General features: G+C 38.6%; 1 protein-coding gene across 2 annotated transcripts in view; it reads left to right on the forward strand.

The window, feature by feature from the left end:
* jmjd4 (jumonji domain containing 4) overlaps positions 1–18,196 on the forward strand; it is a 37,428-nt gene extending 19,232 nt beyond the window's left edge. The window contains exons 5-6 of one of the 2 annotated variants that reach the window (XM_039753261.1): positions 10,652–10,798; positions 17,437–18,193. In XM_039753261.1, the coding sequence (XP_039609195.1) occupies positions 10,652–10,798; positions 17,437–17,748 (459 nt within the window). In that variant the 3' untranslated portion in view covers positions 17,749–18,193. Of the gene's footprint in view, positions 1–10,651; positions 10,799–17,436 lie in introns of both variants that reach the window. The other variant, XM_039753262.1, reaches the window with a different exon arrangement.
* Positions 18,197–18,624: the final 428 nt, after the last annotated feature.

Here is an 18,624-nt window from a genome sequence, read left to right on the forward strand (position 1 = left end):
AGGGCTACCCTTTGTCACCGATTCTGTTCATAACTTTTATGGACAGAATTTCTAGGCGCAGCCAGAGCGTTGAGGGGGTCTGGTTCGGTGGACTCAGGATTGGGTCACTGCTTTTTGTAGATGATGTTGTCCTGTTTGCTTCATCAGGTTGTGATCTTCAACTCTCTCTGGATCGGTTCGCAGCTGAGTGTGAAGCGGCTGGGATGGGAATCAGCACTCCAAATCCAAGACCTTGGTCCTCAGCCGGAAAATGTTGGAGTACCCTCTCCAGGTTGGGAGCGAGATCCTGCCCCAAGTGGAGGAGTTCAAGTATCTCAGGGTCTTGTTCACGAGTGAGGGAAGAATGGAGTGTGAGACCGACAGGCAGATCAGTGTGTTGTCCGCAGTGATGTGGGCTCTGCATCAGTCTGTCATGGTGCAAAAGGAGCTGAGCCGTAAGGCAAAGCTCTCAATTTACCAGTCGATCTACGTTCCTACCCTCACCAATGGTTATGAGCTATGGGTAGTGACCGAAAGAACGAGATTGCGAATACAAGCGGCCGAAATGAGTTTCCTCCGCAGGGTGTCTGGTCTTTCCCTTAAACATAGGGTGAGAAGCTCAGTCATCCAGGAGGGGCTCAGAGTAGAGCTGCTGCTAATCCACATCGAGAGGAGTCAGATGAGGTGGCTCAGGCATCTGATCAGGATGCCTCCTGGACGCCTCCCTGGTGAGGTGTTCTGGGCACGTCTAACCGGGAGGAGGCCCCGGGGAAGACCCAGGACACGCTGCAGGGACTATGTCTCTCGGCTGGCGTGGGAACGCATCAGGATTCCGTCGGAAGAGCTAGAAGTAGTGGCCAAGGAGAGGGAAGTCTTGGTATCTCTGCTCAAGCTGCTGCCCCTGCGACCCAATCTCGGATAAGTGGAAGAGGATGGATGGATAGGTGCCAGGCTGAGGAGCAGAACTGTCAAGGTAGTTTTCTTTGAAGTTCTGCCTGTGCCACGCGGCAGTCCAGTTAAGATTGAGGAGATTATAAGGCTTAACGCGTGGCTCAAATCTTGGTGCAGGGTAGAAGGGTATAGATTTGTGGGGCATTGGGACTGTTTTTGGGAAAGATTGGACCTGTTCCGCCATGACAGGTTACATCTGAACCAGAGGGGCACCAAAGTATTGGGGAGACATATGAGTAGGCTAGTCGAGGATTGTACAGTCAGATTTTTAAAAAAAAGATAATATGAAGGCACACAGATCCTTTAAAGAATATGTTTAAGTATATGAACGTTTGTGGAGGAAAAGGAGGAAACTGAAGTGACATGTGGATTTGAGGTGCCCTTCCCTGTATTAAAAAAGAGACATCCTCATTAAACAATGGTGTGGAAATAAAAATGCATAGTAATGTCAATTCTAACCCAACATTTAAATATAGAAGGAGTAGCACATTACAAATAGCTTGCCTTCATGCTAGAAGTATCAAAAATAAGGTAAGTGAGTTGGAGCTGTATGTAGCAGAGCATAATTATGATATTATAGCAATAACAGAAACCAGGCTAAATAATAAAGATGGGGATGAATGTAACATATAGAGGGATACACATTTTTAGGAAGAATAGACAGAACAGAAAAGGAGGTGGGGTTGCTGTTTATGTCAAACAGAATTTAAATGTAAGTCCTCTTCAGTTGGACGATGAGCCCCATCTTAGTTAGGACATGTGGCTTTGCCTGTAAAATATTAGGGAAACATAGAGCACTTCTAATTATGCATATATTAACTGGGATAAACTTGCAGATGGAGGTGCACTAGAGTAGGAGTTTTTAGAAGTAATCAGTGACTGTTTTTGACACAGTATGTTAAAGAACCAACACAGGGTGAAGCTTGTCTGGATTTAGTATTTTGTAATAATCAAGATAGAATTGAGGGTGTAGAGGTGATTGAACCACTAGGGTCAAGTGACCATAATATAATATAATTCTCAGTATTTTGTAAGAGTGCAGACGCAAAGACTAAAATTTTTAAGTTGAACTTTGGTAGGGGAAATTTTGAGCAGATGCGACAGAGTCTAGGAGGATAGACTGGGATAAGCTTGTAAGTGTGAGATAGTCAAGGAGCAGTGGAAAGATGTTTTACATGTAATGCAGGACGGATACAGGGTGGTCCAGATCTAATTATGCAGATCCAGATCTTCTGGATGACTTTGATTTATGCGGGGACGCTTCCAGTTCGGCGCAAAGATGATTCTTTATGTTGTCAGTTTGCACACTTCTCAATGGTCTGTGATTTTTTGCTTGATTTTTTATGTAATAAACTTAATAAGTTATAGTGTAATGAAAATTGCATAATTACATCTGGACCACCCTATTCATACCTAAATTTGGAATTAATAGAAAATTTTGAAAAACTCCACAGTGGATTAATAAACATTTAAAAAAGAAGCTTCTAAGGAAAAAAACTGCTTTATAAGGCATATAAGACAACTAATGATTGCAAAAATCATAGAGTGTATACGAACATGAGGGCAACCATTAAGGATATAAGTGTGGCTAAAAGACAGTTGGAGAAGAATATAGCAAATAAGGTGAAAGAAGGCCCTATGAGATTCTTTCAGTATTTTAGTAGTAAAAGAACATTCAAGGAGGAGGTCAAGTGCATCAGGAATAGTAATGGGGAATTAAAAGATACAGACAGTGAAATAGTGGATTCCCTAAACATGCATTTTTCTGAGGTCTTCACAAGTGAGGAAGTGGATAACCTCCTAGAGGAAAATGAGTCTACTAAGGAGGTACTGAGGGATTTGGAAATTGTAGGGGGACAAGTACTGCTCAGATTAAATAGGCTGAAATCAAACAAATCACCAGGACCAGATAATACTTACCCTTGAGTTCTTAAGGAGGTTAGCAAGTGTGTATATATATATATATATATATATATATATATATATATATATATATATATATATATATATATATATATATATATACACACAGTGGGATGCAAAACTTTGGGCAACTGTGTTCCCACTTCCTCTGAAATCTCAGATCTCATCTGCAAATCCAAGTCATCTACTTGTCAGCTGGACCCCCTGCCTACAGTTTTGGTTAAAGCCTGCCTCCCCTCACTAGTCCCTCTTATTTCTGCCATCATTCACTCTTCTCTTACTACTGGTATTATTCCCTCATCTTTCAAAACTGCTGCTATAACCCCAATATTAAAAAAACCTGGTTGTGATCCTACTAATTTCAATAATTTTCGCCCCATTTCTAACTTGTCCTTTATCTCCAAAATTCTTGAAAAAATAGTAGTTATCCAACTTCACACCCACTTGTCTCACAATAATCTATATGAGAAGTTCCAGTCTGGTTTTCACCCCCTTCATAGTACAGAAACGGCACTTGTTAAAATTACTAATGACCTCCTTATGGCTGCTGATTCTGGTCTAATCACTATTCTCATCCTTCTTGATCTGAGTGCAGCCTTTGATACTATTTGTCATACCACTCTCCTTAATAGATTATCTTTGATTGGCATTACTCACACTCCACTTGATTGGTTTAGATCTTACCTTTCAGGCCGCACTTAGTTCATACAGCTTAAAACTTTCACATCCCAACCCACCGCTGTTACTTCTGGTGTGCCCCAAGGCTCTGTCCTGGGGCCTCTTCTTTTTATTATTTACCTTCTTCCTCTTGGCAATATTTTTCGCAAATATAACATTAATTTTCACTGTTATGCTGATGACACCCAGCTCTACCTTGCTGGTAAACCCACCTCCTCTTTTCCACCACCCTCACTTATTGACTGCATTTCTGAAATTAAATCCTGGTTCTCTTCAAATTTTCTTAAATTAAACAGTGACAAAACTGAGGTTCTCCTCATTGGTTCAAAATCATCATTATCCAAAACCAATAATCTTTCTTTTATTATTGATAACTCTGTTGTTTCCCCATTATCTCAGGTCAAGAGTCTGGGTGTCATCCTCGACAGTACTCTATCTTTCCAATGTCACATTAATAACATCACCCGGTCTGCTTACTTCCACTTACGTGATATTAATCACATTCGTGCCTCCCTCACTCCTCATACTACTGCCATTCTTGTTCATAGTCTTGTAACTTCTCGGCTGGACTATTGCAATTCACTCCTCTTTGGTCTCCCTAATAAATCTCTTCACAAGCTTCAGTTAGTCCAGAATTCTGCAGCACGTACCATCACTGGAATCCCATCTTTTCACCATATTACTCCGGTCTTGCAGCAGCTTCATTGGCTCGATCAAGTTTCGTATTGATTTTAAGATTCTGCTACTAACTTTTAAGGCCATCCATAACCTCGCACCTCCATATCTGTCTGACCTTCTACATGTTGCCATTCCATCCCGTAACCTTAGATCCTCTTCCTCCACCCATCTGACCGTTCCTCCCGCCCATCTAACCACCATGGGGAGCAGAGCTTTCAGCCGTTCTGCTCCCAAGCACTGGAACTCATTACCTGCGGATCTCCGAAATATCAAATCATATTCATCTTTCAAATGTAAACTTAAAACACATTTGTTTAAAATGGCTTTTTCTTCTTCCTCCTAATTATAGTGGTTTTGTTTGGTTTTAATTTTAGATTTTCTGATGTTTTAAGTTGTTTATAATTGTGTTTATTTATTTATTTATTTATTGTTTGTTCGGTGTCCTTGAGTTCTCTGAAAGGCGCCTTGTATAAATAAAATGTATTATTATTATTATTAAATCGTTGGTTGTTACGATAAAAAATGTAAGTTAAATATATCATATAGGAGACACACACAGTAATATTTGAGAAGTGAAATGAAGTTTATTGGATTTACAGAAATAATTGCAATAATTGTTCAAACAAAATCAGGCAGGTGCATAAATTTGGGCACCATTGTCATTTTATTGATTTCAAAACTTTTAGAACTAATTATTGGAACTCAAATTGGCTTGGTAAGCTCAGTGACCCCTGACCTACATACACAGGTGAATCCTATAATGAGAAAGAGTATTTAAGGGGGTCAATTGTAAGTGTCCCTCCTCCTTTAATTTTCTCTGAAGAGTAGCAACATGGGGGTCACAAAATAACTCTCAAATGACCTGAAGACAAAGATTGTTCACCATCATGGTTTAGGGGAAGGATACAGAAAGCTGTCCTAGAGATTTAATCTGTTTGTTTCCACAGTTAGGAACATATTGAGGAAATGGAAGAGCACAGGCTCAGTTTAAGTTAAGGCTCGAAGTGGCAGACCAAGAAAGATTTCGGATAGACAGAAGCGACGAATAGTGAGAACAGTCAGAGTCAACCCACAGACCAGCACCAAAGATCTACAACATCATCTTGCAGCAGATGGAGTCACTGTGCATTGTTCAACCATTCGGCACACTTTACACAAGGAGATGCTGTATGCGAGAGTGATGCAGAGGAAGCCTTTTCTCCGCCCACAGCACAAACAGAGCCGCTTGAGGTATGCTCAAGCACATTTGGACAAGCCAGCTTCATTTTGGAATAAGGTGCTGTGGACTGATGAAACTAAAATTGAGTTATTTGGGCATAACAAGGCGTTATGCATGGAGGAAAAAGAACACAGCATTCCAAGAAAAACACATGCTACCTACAGTAAAATATGGTGGTGGTTCCATCATGCTGTGTGGCCAGTGCAGGGACTAGGAATCTTGTCAAAGTTGAGGGACGCATGGATTCCACTCAGTATCAGCAGATTCTAGAGACCAATGTCCAGGAATCAGTGACAAAGCTGAAGCTGCCGGGCTGGATCTTTCAACAAGACAACGACCCGAAACACTGCTCAAAATCCACTAAGGCATTCATGCAGAGGAACAAGTACAACATTCTGGAATGGCCATCTCAGTCCCCAGACCTGAATATAATTGAAAATCTGTGGTGTGTTAAAGAGAGCTGTCCATGCTCGGAAGCCATCAAACCTGAATGAACTAGAGATGTTTTGTAAAGAGGAATGGTCCAAAATACCTTCAACCACAATCCAGACTCCAATTTCAGCTGTAATTTCTGCAAAAGGCGGATCTACTAAATATTGATTTCATTTCTTTTTTGTGGTGCCCAAATTTATGCACCTGCCTAATTTTGTTTGAACAATTATTGCACACTTTCTGTAAATCCAATAAACTTCATTTCACTTCTCAAATATCACTGTGTGTGTCTCCTATATGATATATTTAACTGACATTTTTTTATCGTAGCAACCAATGATTTATACAGGAAAATAATGACTATTAACAAGGTTGCCCAAACTTTTGCATCCCACTGTGTGTGTATATACAGTATGTATATATATATATATATATATATATATATATATGTGTGTGTGTGTGTGTATATATATATATATATATACACACACATACAGTGGAACCTCTAGATACGATCACCTCTGTATATGAGAAATTAAAGATAAGAGGAAAGTATGAGTGAAAAATTCGGATCTAAATACGAGCATTGGCTCGTATAACGAGCCACAAGCCAGGCTGTGGTTATGCGTGACGCGCTTCCCAATCCGCCTCGACTCGGGGATTCACCCAAGCTGACGCTGCCAGCCCGTCAGCTCACTCAGTGTTCCTTGTTCTCCCGTAACGTGAGGATCTACGCGTTTGTGTGCTTGTGATTTCATTGTTTCGCTGTAGCAGTTCACCGTATAAGCGTATCCAAAAATACTGCGGACATGCAGACGGAGAATAGGAGACGATTGCCCTCAAGAGGAGTACTAGGGTGTTGTACCGTGTTAGCCATTATGAATGTAGAGAAAAGCCAAGCAAAATGATACCTTTTATTGGCTAACTAAAAAGATTACAATATGCAAGCTTTGATTACATCTTGCCTGAAGAAGGGGCCTGAGTTGCCTCGAAAGCTTGCATATTGTAATCTTTTAGTTAGCCAATAAAAGGTGTCATTTTGCTTGGCTTTCTACCCTCAAGAGAGAGAGGGGGCACGTGAGCGAGCAAGAGAGATAAGGAGAGAGAGGGGGGCACGTGAGCGAGCAAGAGAGATAAGGAGAGGGAGACGCGCACGAGAGAGAAGAACCATCAGCTTAGTTATGATCACATGACGCTCAGCAGACAGAGTGTATCCACACTTATTCATCAGTGTTATTTGTTAGGAAAATTGATTTTTATGTTGATATTTTTGGGGGTGCGGAACGGATTAAATGGATTTCCATTATTTTCAATGGGAAGTTTTGTTCTAGATACAAGAAATTCGCTATACAAGCTCAGTGCTGGAGCAATTAAACTCGTATCTAGAGGTTCCTCTATATATATATATATATATATATATATATATATATATATATATATATATATAATATAAATACGTGATACATATTTTTTGGAAGTCATTGTGCACTTGTGCAGATACCAAAGGACTGGAAAATGGCAAACATCATCCCATTATATAAAAAGAGTGACATGGCAGATCCAAGCAACTATAGACCAGTAAGCTTAACATGCATCACAGGAAAATTAATGGAAGGCATTATTAAGGATAAGATTGAGCAACACTTGGCAAGAACACAAATTTTTTGGAACACTCAGCGTTTGTTCAGAAGAGGGAAGTCATGTTTTACTAACATGCTGAAATTCTATGAGAAGGCAACAAAAGGATACGATCAAAGTGAAGGATAGTTGTATCTTGACTTTTAAAAAGCATTTGATAAGGTTCCACATGAGAGGTTGGGCATCAAGCTAAAAGAAGTGGGAGTTCAGGGTGATGTTTCTTGATGGGTGCAGAATTGGCTCAGACACAGGAAGCAGAGGGTGATGGTGTGAGGAACCTTATAAGAATTGGTCGATGTTAAGAGTGGTGTTACACAGGGGTCAGTGCTAGGGCCGCTGCTATGTTTAACATATATATATAAATGATTTAGATAGGAATTTAAGTAACAAGCTGGTTAAGTTTGCAGATGATACCAAGATAGATGGATTAGCAGATAATTTAGAATCTGTTATATTACTATAGAAGGACATGGATAGCATACAGACTTGGGCAGATTTGTGTCAGATGAAATTTAATGTCAGTAAATGTAAAGTGTTACACATAGGAAGTAAAAATGTTAGGTTTGAATACACAATGGGTGGTCTGAAAACTGAGAGTACACTTTATGAAATCGATCTAGGAGTCATAGTGGACTCAAGCTATCGACTTTCCGACCAGTGTTCAGAAGCCGTTAAGAAGACAAACAGAATGTTAAGTTATATAGCACAATGTGTGGAGTATAAGTTCAAGGAGGTTATGCTCAAGCTTTATAACACACTGGTGAGGTCTCATCCGAAGTACTGTGTGCAGTTTTGGTCTCCAGGCTCCGAAAAAGACACAGCAGCACCATAAAAGGTCTAGAGAAGAGCAACTAGAGTGATTCCAGGGTTACAGGTAATGAATTATGAGAAAAGATTAAAAGAGCTGAGCCTTTTCACTTTAAGCAAAAGAAGATTAAAAGGTGACATGATTTAAGTGTTTAAAATGATGAAGGGAATTAGTACAGTAGATAGAGACAGTTATTTTATAATATCAGGAACACAGGGATACAGTTGGAAACTTGTTAAGGGTAAATTGCACACAAAAATTAGGAAGTTTTTCTTTACACAAAGAACAATAGACACTTGGAATAAGCTTCCAAGTAATTTGGTAGATAGTAAGACTTTAGGGACTTTCAAAACTCAATGTTTTTTGGAAGAAATAAGTGGATAGAACTGGCGAGCTTTGTTGGGCTGAATGGCCTGCTCTCATCTAGATTATTCTAATGTTCTAATGCAGATTAAAATTTCCAATTATTTTAGCAAAGTAAATACCATACCCTTGTCGGCAAAAAGGTTCTACAAGCTTCTGTTCCTCTACTTCAGTCAGTGTATCTTTTTATCATTAGCGTGTATACAGATGATTAAACATTCAAGCCCCTTCTTCTTCTTCTTCTTCTTTCGGCTGCTCCCAATAGGGGTTGCCACAGCAGATCATCTTCTTCTGTATCTTTCTGTCCTCTGCATCTTGTTCTGTTACACCCATCACCTGCACGTCCTCTCTCACCACATCCATAAACCTTCTCTTAGGCCTTCCTCTTTTTCTCTTGCCTGGCAGCTCTATCCTTAGCCTCCTTCTCCCAATATACTCAGTATCTCTCCTCTGCACATGTCCAAACCAATGCAATCTCGCCTCTCTGACTTTGTCTCCCAACCGTCCAACCTGAGCTGATCCTTTAATGTACTCATTTCTAATCCTGTCCATCCTCGTCACACCCAGTGCAAATCTTAGCATCTTTAACTCTGCCACCTCCAGCGATGTCTCCTGGTTTCTGGTCAGTGCCACCGTCTCCAACCTATATAACACAGCTGCTCTCACTACCGTCCTGTAGACCTTCCCTTTCACTCTTGAAGATATTTGTCTGTCACAAATCATTCCTGACACTCTTCTCCACCCATTCCACCCTGCCTACACTCTCTTTTTCACTTCTCTTCCACAATCCCCATTACTCTGTACTGTTGATCCCAAGTATTTAAACTCTACTCCTTGCATCCTCACCATTCCACTGACCTCCCTCTCATTTACACACATGTATTCTGTCATGTTCCTACTGGTCTTCATTCCTCTTCTCTCTAGACCATATTTCCACCTCTCCAGGATCTCCTCAACCTGTTCCCTACTATCGCTACAGATCACAATGTCATCAGCAAACAGTCCACGGGGACTCCTGTCTATTCTCATCTGTCAACCTGTCCATCACCATTGCAAATAAGAAAGGGCTCAGAGGCAATCACTGATGTAATCCCACCTCCACCTTGAATGCAACCGTCACTCCTACAGCAGACCTCACCACAGTCACACTTCCCTTGTACATATCCTGTACAACTCTTACATATTTCTATGCCACTCCCAATTTCCTCATACAATACCAAAACTCCTCTCGAGGCACCCTGTCATATGCTTTCTACAAGTCCACAAAGACCTGGCCTTCTCTATGCTTCTCCATCAACACCCACAGAGCAAACATCACATCTGTGGTGCTCTTTCTTGGCATGAAACCATACTGCTGCTCACTAACCATCACCTCATTTCTTAACTTAGCTTCCACTACGCTTTCCCATAACTTCATGCTGTTGCTCATCAATTTTATCCCCCTGTAGTTACTACAGTCCTGCATACCCCCCTTATTCTTAAATATTGGCACCAGTACACTTCTTCTCCACTCCTCAGGCATCCTCTCACATTCCAAGATTCCATTAAACAGTCTGGTTAAAAACTCCACTGCCATCTGTCCTAAACACCTCTAGAAAAAAGAATACTACTACGGGAAGAAAATCTCTGTAGAGATTTAGAAACAAACTGTAATAAAAAAAATATCCCTTGCCAAGATATGAATTAAAAAAAAATACTAGCTCTGAACTATATCCTCTATCTTTAAACCAGTTAACAAATGGAACTAAGATGTCCCCAAGTCATTGATACTATAAATACAGGTAATCTTGTTTCTTTTCTTTCCCCAGAAAAATTATGTTCAGCTTTTATATCTAGTATTGTATGCTTATGCTTTCTTAGATTTTATTGCACTTAAGATGGACAAAACCAGAAAAGTAGCAGTACATGACAGGGAGCTGGGGCCAGCTTAATATATTTGAATAGAGTCTAATTTAAGAATGGCCTTTTGTGCTTCTTTTCAGGAAGATACCATCTCTATTAATCATAATTGGGTAAATGGATGCAATATAAAAATCATGTGGAAATTCCTACAAGAGGAGCTATTAACAGTGCAGAATGAGATTAATGAGTGGAAGGATTCAATGGAAAACTGGCATGAGCACTGCCAGGTAAAAAAGAGAGTATACTACATAACAGTATATTTTAATGGTAGTTTTGTTTGTTTGGTGTATTATGAATGTTCATTCATATTTGTCATCCGGCACAGCTAAGTATGCCAATACAATGTTTTTGATGTATGCAAGCAATCATGAAACTAGCAAAAAAATATAAAGGCTCCCCCATTTTTTGCATGATTACAAAAAATCATGTGTATAGAATATAATCTTATACACATATTGGACACCTGCCAAATATAAAATGTTGAATTGATTATATAGTATGCACATTATTTTAACTAAGAAGTGCCTTTTTACTATAAAAACCTAAAATGCAAAAGTCTTAATTGTTTATTATCTGTTGTTTTAGCATGTGATTTCACATTTAACCAAAAGTTAGGGGAAAAACAAGTTTTACTTTTATTGTGTTAACATTCAGCAAAACAACCAGGTTTATATGATGAAGTTAAGTGTTTGGGCTTATTTCTGTTTTTTTTAACCAGGAAGAAGGAGCTTAATATTGTTCAGTTAGCAAACACTGTCGATGCACTACAAACTAGAGCTGTCACCTTCTTTTTTAAATTTTGCGTATATTTAAATATGTATTCAAATATGTATATTTAAAATTTAATTGAAAATTTCAGATGTCTCCATTCCAGTTGTTAGACTCCACTGCCTCGCACATCCAGTGTCCCAAGTTTGAATCCTGTACTTGGTCATTATCTGTGTGGTATTTATACATTCTCCCCATGTGTAGTAGGCTGACACATTTTTTTGTGAATAAGGATATGATTTAAACTTTAACTAGTTTACAGTAGATTCAGAGTTAAATCACAGCGCTTAATATATTGCAACACATAAGAATAATCACACTATTGAGGACAAAATATGTGAAAATATTGTATTGTTAGGGCCTTAGCAATTCCTACTTTTAATAACAATGCCCTATCCATTGTTCTCTTTTCTTCACCTTATACATAATGATAAAAGTAATAATACCATCTTGTATTATTGTAGTCTTTCCCTCTACTTACCCTTTACCAGTTTTCTTCAAGGGTAAGTGTATTCGTCAAGTTCGTTATCGGGTTGGTCTACTGTTGCACTTTAAGGTAAACACACACATACATAGCTATATGCATACACACATACCCTAACCACAACCGTGCCTCATGAATGACACACACACTGATTAACCTTTAGCACATTAAACCACACAAGTGCTTTAGGAATAACACAGCCTGTCACTCAGCACTCCAAGAGACTTACTTATTATCGGCATGAACAACATGCAATGTTTTAATGATATCTCAGACCTAAATATTACTTTTGATCTACAAGAATACATTTAAACATACAATGGCTCAGTACTCTTGACTATAGGCCATTTATCAGCCAAGAATACCTTCTTTACATACTGTTCCCTACTATTGAGTGGAGCTCTCACTCACAGCACAGTGGTAATGGCAAATCTCTGGCTGCACCAGGTGCTTAAAGAAATCTAACTTATTACTTCAGTCACTCTATAGACATTAAGACAAAGCATAGAAAGTTAAAAGCAGCATGGTATTTATTACAGAAATAATAATAATACCACTGGAACATAGAATAATAGAAAATAGAACTGATAGAAAAGTCTAATCTTTAGAAAAAGCTTACGAAAAAGTTACAGATGACAAGGATGAATGTTCCAGGGCGGCGTTTGATTTAGCAATCGATGTTCATGAAAATGCTGTTAACTGACAATCGGATGAAAACTGGTCATACGTGTCTTTGTGTTCTTCTCTGACATCGCTCTTCCGTCGTCGCTGTTTCTCTTCTTCTGACGTTGCTTTCAAATGAGGCATATTTATTATAAAGTTTCATGCCACGGTTTCACAACACATGAATGTTCCATGCACCTGATTGGCTGGCTGTCAATATGATGGATGAATTTTGCTTAAACTCTTTTTCCAGACTGTAGATCAAATTGTTGTCCCAGATGTCCATCCATAAATTAATCAATATCCTGAGGTATGGCTCAGTCTTCATTTCCCAGGCTGTAACACCATTTTAGCACTATGCTATGAACAACTGTTATAAAAGTGAGGTGTAAGGAAAGATGATATGTCTTTTTATTATAATGCCTCCATCCATTTTCTAACCCGCTTATTCCGAATACAGGGTCACGGGGGTCTGCTGGAGCCAATCCCAGCCAACACAGGGCACAAGGCAGGAACCAATCCTGGGCAGGGTGCCAACCCACCGCAGGACACACACAAACATGTCTTTGGATTGTGGGAGGAAACCGGAGCGCCCGGAGGAAACCCACGCAGACACGGGGAGAACATGCAAACTCTACGCAGGGAGGACACGGGAAGCGAACCCGGGTCTCCTAACTGCGAGGCAGCAGCGCTACCACTGCGCCACCGCGCCGCCCTATTATAATGCCTCCTACATCTGAATTCATCTTGTTGGGATTGAGCAAAATATAATAATAAAAATATAAAGAATAATTTGTAGATTTTATACATCATAACACCATCTTTAAATATTATGAATATACATATCAGGAGATAACTAATAATCCACAGTTGCTCATCAAGTCAAAAACATAGATAAAATTAGATAGGTAGAACTTTACACCAGGGGTAAGTTTGGCTTTTTACAGAAGCTTTTTAAATAAATACATACATAAGTAGGTAGATAAGTAAATAAATAAATAAACACACATACATACTTTGGTCTGAACTCACACAACAATGACTATAAATCAAGAAAAAGAAAGAAAAGTTCTGACTTGGGTGTTACAGTCACAGGGAGGATTTATGCAGACTGTTGGTATAAAGGAGCCCCAGTAGCTTCTTTTGACCCACATTTGCTGAATATTTCATTATCTGAAAGTACTCAATGTGAGTATGAGAGAGGATGTGATGTTGATGGCAGTCATTTTTATTTTAATCTCTCCTTTGTTACTACCTCCAGGGTGCCCAAAGTGCATACTATAAATACATTATCCTCACAGTGCTACCAGCTTTGTCCAGGTGAGAATAAGCCTTGTAGAGCAGATAGAGAATTGCATTCTCCACTTAATATCCAGTAATAAACAAAATGTGGCATATCATCAAAAGAATCTTATATCAAACATTAAGGAAGGTGGTGGAAGGTTGATGATTTAGGGTGGTTTTCAAACCAAAGAACCTGGGAAGCTCAAAAGTTCTGAGCCTACCAGAAGCTCTTCTTCATACCAGTGTCGTCAGGAAGAAAATGTGGGAGCATCTGTTTAATTTCTAAAGCACAGTCAAAATTGGACTATGCAAAAGGAATATGATCCAAAGCACCCCAATAAATCTAAAACTTAAATAATTGAAAAAAAAAGAATCAATATGTATTGATTGAGTGGCCAATTTGAGCCTTCAACCTGAGTGACATGATTTATTGGAATCTTAAAAAGAACTGTGCATAAACAAATGCCTATTCTCGCCAGTAGGTTGTGCAACCGAATCCCAAACATTTGTAAACAACATAGTCACGGGTTCAAATACAAGGAGCTTTATTTAAGCCAATACCTTCACAATTATCCAATTTCTTCCATTTTAGACAATGTAACAAAGTCACAAACTCTTTTTCCTCCTTCTATATCTCCCATGTATTCTTATCAGATGACTTTGACACTTCAGGCAGGAAAACTTGCTTTTTTTATGCTTGACCAGGTAGTACTTCTGGTGTCCCAGCAGTGCATGTTGGAAGCACATCTGAGTCAGGGGACAGTGAACCCCTGTAGCTTCCTCTAGTGGCACCCAAAAGCCTCAACAGGGCTGTCCCACATTACTAAAATTCCCATCTTGCCCTGTGGGTATCCATATGGGTGTTCCACTAGTAGTATACTGCAATCTTGTGTACTGGGGGAGACCATGACCCCAGGAAGCAGCCGCCATCTATATTTTCTTACAGGCATCCTTTCTGAGGAAGGTACAAACACCCATCCCAGTCAGGAAGACCATCCATCTACATTCTTTCATTCCAGGGTCCCTTCCGGATAAGGAACCAGCTTCCATTCCGGTTGGGATGCCGGTCCATCTTTGTCCTTCCATTCCAGCCTCCCTTCCTGGTAAGGAACCAGTCTCCTTCCCAGTTGGGATGCCAAAGCATCAAGCTTGGCACTCACAGTATTCATTGTAGGCTGTATTGTAAACACTATAATATAATTTGATAAACTAAACTACTCATTCAGAAATGAGTGGTGGATTTGCCATATATACTTGCGCTTAATTTCTCCTTTGGATAAGTCGGGGCTTGATTTTACCGTATCATTTCTGGTATTTCATAATGTCGGTTGTATAAGTCGAATGCGGAACATTCATGCGATTGGTCCAAGAGATTATGATATGCTAATGTCCACCTGAGAGAGTAACCACAGAGCACACTGCCTTTTTTTTTCTGTGCCTACATGACCACACGGTAATACCCAAACTATTCCGAAGCAACGTTTGCACTGTTTTGTGGTTTTTTTTTTTTACCTCACATCCTCATACACCTTTATTGTAAGAGCATGCATTCAATCAGAAGAAAATATGAAGCTGGTTTTAAATTAAAAGTCATTGGAAGTGGCGATAGAAATTGGTAGCTGTACTGCTATAACAAAATTCGATGTGTTGGAGAAATGGATGTGAGATTGGAGAAAGCAAAAAGATGTACAGGTACTGGTCATAAAATTAGAATATCATGACAAAGTTGATTTATTTCAGTAATTCCATTCAGATACTGAATTTGGGACTTTCATTAGTTGTCAGTTATAATCATCAAAATTAAAAGAAATAAACATTTGAAATACATCAGTCTGTGTGTAATTAATGAATCTAATATACAAGTTTCACTTTTTGAATGGAATTACTGAAATAAATCAACTTTGTCATGATATTCTAATTTTATGACCAGCACCTGTAAAAAAATAAATGTGTTGCATTTTTGAATGGCCGTATTCGTCTGATTTTATGATCGATTTTTCGGATTTCTTGACCTGACTTATACGCGAGTATATACAGTATATCAAATGAAACATGCGCTTACACTTTGACGTCAAGTGAGACAAGGCAGTGAGACAAAAGGATAGTTGCTGTACAGGCTTTAAATGGTCGACATGCAGCGTGACAAGCAGAACACGCAGCTCACCAGCAGCAGCAAGACAGCAGCTGATCCGACTGCATCTCCTTAACATGCGTTCAACCCCGCGCCCCTCACAACGCGAGCAGCGTTATACGTCCCACAAGAAAGAGATTTAACCCCGCCCAGAGCCGGAAATAAAGGACAAAGAGTAGATGACAAAGCGTCATAAAGAATTCAAAAACGTTGCAGTGGTACACATGCAGAGCAGGTTAGAGATGATGGAAGTACGAAAATTACAAAGTCTCAAAAAGGATAGGAAAGATCACATTAGCACAAACAAATGGAAATTATTATTCAGTGAAATAACGGAACAGCAAAAATAGATTGAATATATTGTTCAGGTTTAAACTTTAAGTTGGAGACTTGTAGATCATCTAATTTGTGTTGCCAGAGAGAATTAAAAGATTCCAAAAACATTGTTGCGGTATGAAATCCTGTGAGAAGTAGACTTTTAACATGAGATTCTTTCAAGTTACGCCGTACTTCAACTATTTTTTAACAAGACCATGGTCATCTAACCTCAGTCGTGTGGATGCTTTTGTCAGATACACTTCCTGCGCTCTCAGCTCTTATAAATTTTATCAGGACAATCATTTTATACATTCTAGATGACAAGTCAACAACAAAGCAAAGAAGAAAGAATATGGACAAACATTTGAGAACATTGTTTTATTTATTAGAGAGAAAGAAACAACATTCATTTGCAGGCAGATATGCAAGTCCAAACATGGAATCAAAACTCAATGCGATCTTGAAGAAAAGTTAACTCCAAATATTGTTTTTACCGACTTTTTTTAAAGGAAATGTGAAAATAATGCATATTGTATATCCGGTAAACCAAACCTGGGGGTGGGCAAGCGAAACGAGCAGGGGGCAGAGCCCCCTAGTATAATAAGAAATAAAAGTAACATTAGAAAGTTATTGCTGTGTGATTGCATTACTCTTAACTTCAGCCTACAAGTGTTTTTCTGTCTCTTTGGTATCCAATCCAAAGAATGTTCTAAAAAAATATCTTGCATGTGATTTTGGCATCCAGTCCAGGACATGCTCTTACTGGCATCTCAAATGGGCTTGGGCAATTGTCAAAACACAGTCCACAAATCTCATTTCTTTTGCAACACATAATTAAGAAATCCACTACTTCTCATCAAGATCAATTAAATTCTTCTAAAAGATGCCTGCAATTTGGGATCAGAATTGTTTGATTTTTCTAAACTAATAAAGGTGAAAAGACTATAATTTTTTAAGTTATTTTAAAAGACAAAATTTAAATGTGTAAGGTGTCAATTTTACCACAGCATAACACCTATTTTCCAGACTTTTAAAAATACTGGAATTGTGAAGAATGGGTTACTCCTATCCCAGTTCTGGAGATTTTGCTATAGACATTTTCCTATTATCTACTTCCTCCAAATTCTCCTTTCTTGAAAATAAGATATGATGAACTTTACTATCAAAACATACCTCAGAATTATTGTATATGTATATGTATTTATTTATTTTCACAGGTGATCATGAAGTCATGCACAGGAATCGATTATAAGGAGTTTTATACATTTTTGAAAACCATCTCTAAAAATCGAATAGCTTATTTCAATACAAGGGCTGAAGGGGCTGCCCTCAGCAAAATAAATAACATGTCAACATTGCAAACCCTTGGACCCCACCACTGTTTATTTGATTTGCAGCAAATTTCCTTCCTATTGGAAGGGTTGATCATCAATGAGGACTTCAAAAAACAGGACCATTGTTCTTTTATTCCACTGCCAGAAGACTTGCTGAAGGAGATTAAAGAAGTATTGGTTTATTATGATATTTAATTAGTGGCTTCTATGGTTTATTCTTTTATGCTTAAACTTGAAAATATAATTGAAGATCATCTTGTTTTAAAATGAATAGGACTGCTTTAATCCATTTTAAAAACAATACATTTTTTGGGAATTATAATGCTCTATTGACAGTGCTGCTACTACTACTCCTAAATGCATACCTGTATATAGAAATGTACATACCTCACACAAATTTTACTACTTTTATCTTGTTTATATTTTTAATTGTTATTTAAGTGAATTACTTATTAAGATAAAATCACTAGACAGTTGGCAAGTATTAGAACCCTAAAATTCACTTAATATTATTATTAACATATTTATAATACTTGTATGAATAAGGAAGGCACCTATGCATTTTCACAGTGTAAACTGCATTCACATCCTATTGTAAGTTAACAAAAATAAATCATTAAATAATTTTACAAAAGCTATGGCTGTTATAATTTGTTTTGTCTTTTAACATATTCTTGCTTTTAAATTAAAAACAGAATTTTCAGATGCCATATTCTTTGCACTTCATCTCATCCTGGCACATCTCGATAATACAAACTTCTATGCCAGATTGCTATTTACAGATTACAGCACAGCATTTAATACTGTTAACCTTTAAAGCTGACCAGCAAACCCTCCTAACCAATAGACGTTAGCATGTAAGGAATGGCAGCATCACATTCCCCACGCTGACTCTCAACACAGGCACTCCAAAGGGTAGTGTATTGAGCCCCTTTTGCTGACACCTCTACTTCCTGAGACATCTGAGGGCAGCTCATATTTCTCTATCTGTCCTCACAAACTTCTGCTAATGCACAGTGGAGTCCATCGTCCCTGGGTGCATCATATTCTGGTATGGAGCCTGTTCATCTT

The sequence above is a fragment of the Polypterus senegalus genome, chromosome 5 (assembly GCF_016835505.1).
Source record: "Polypterus senegalus isolate Bchr_013 chromosome 5, ASM1683550v1, whole genome shotgun sequence".
NCBI classification, from domain to species: Eukaryota; Metazoa; Chordata; class Cladistia; order Polypteriformes; family Polypteridae; genus Polypterus; species Polypterus senegalus.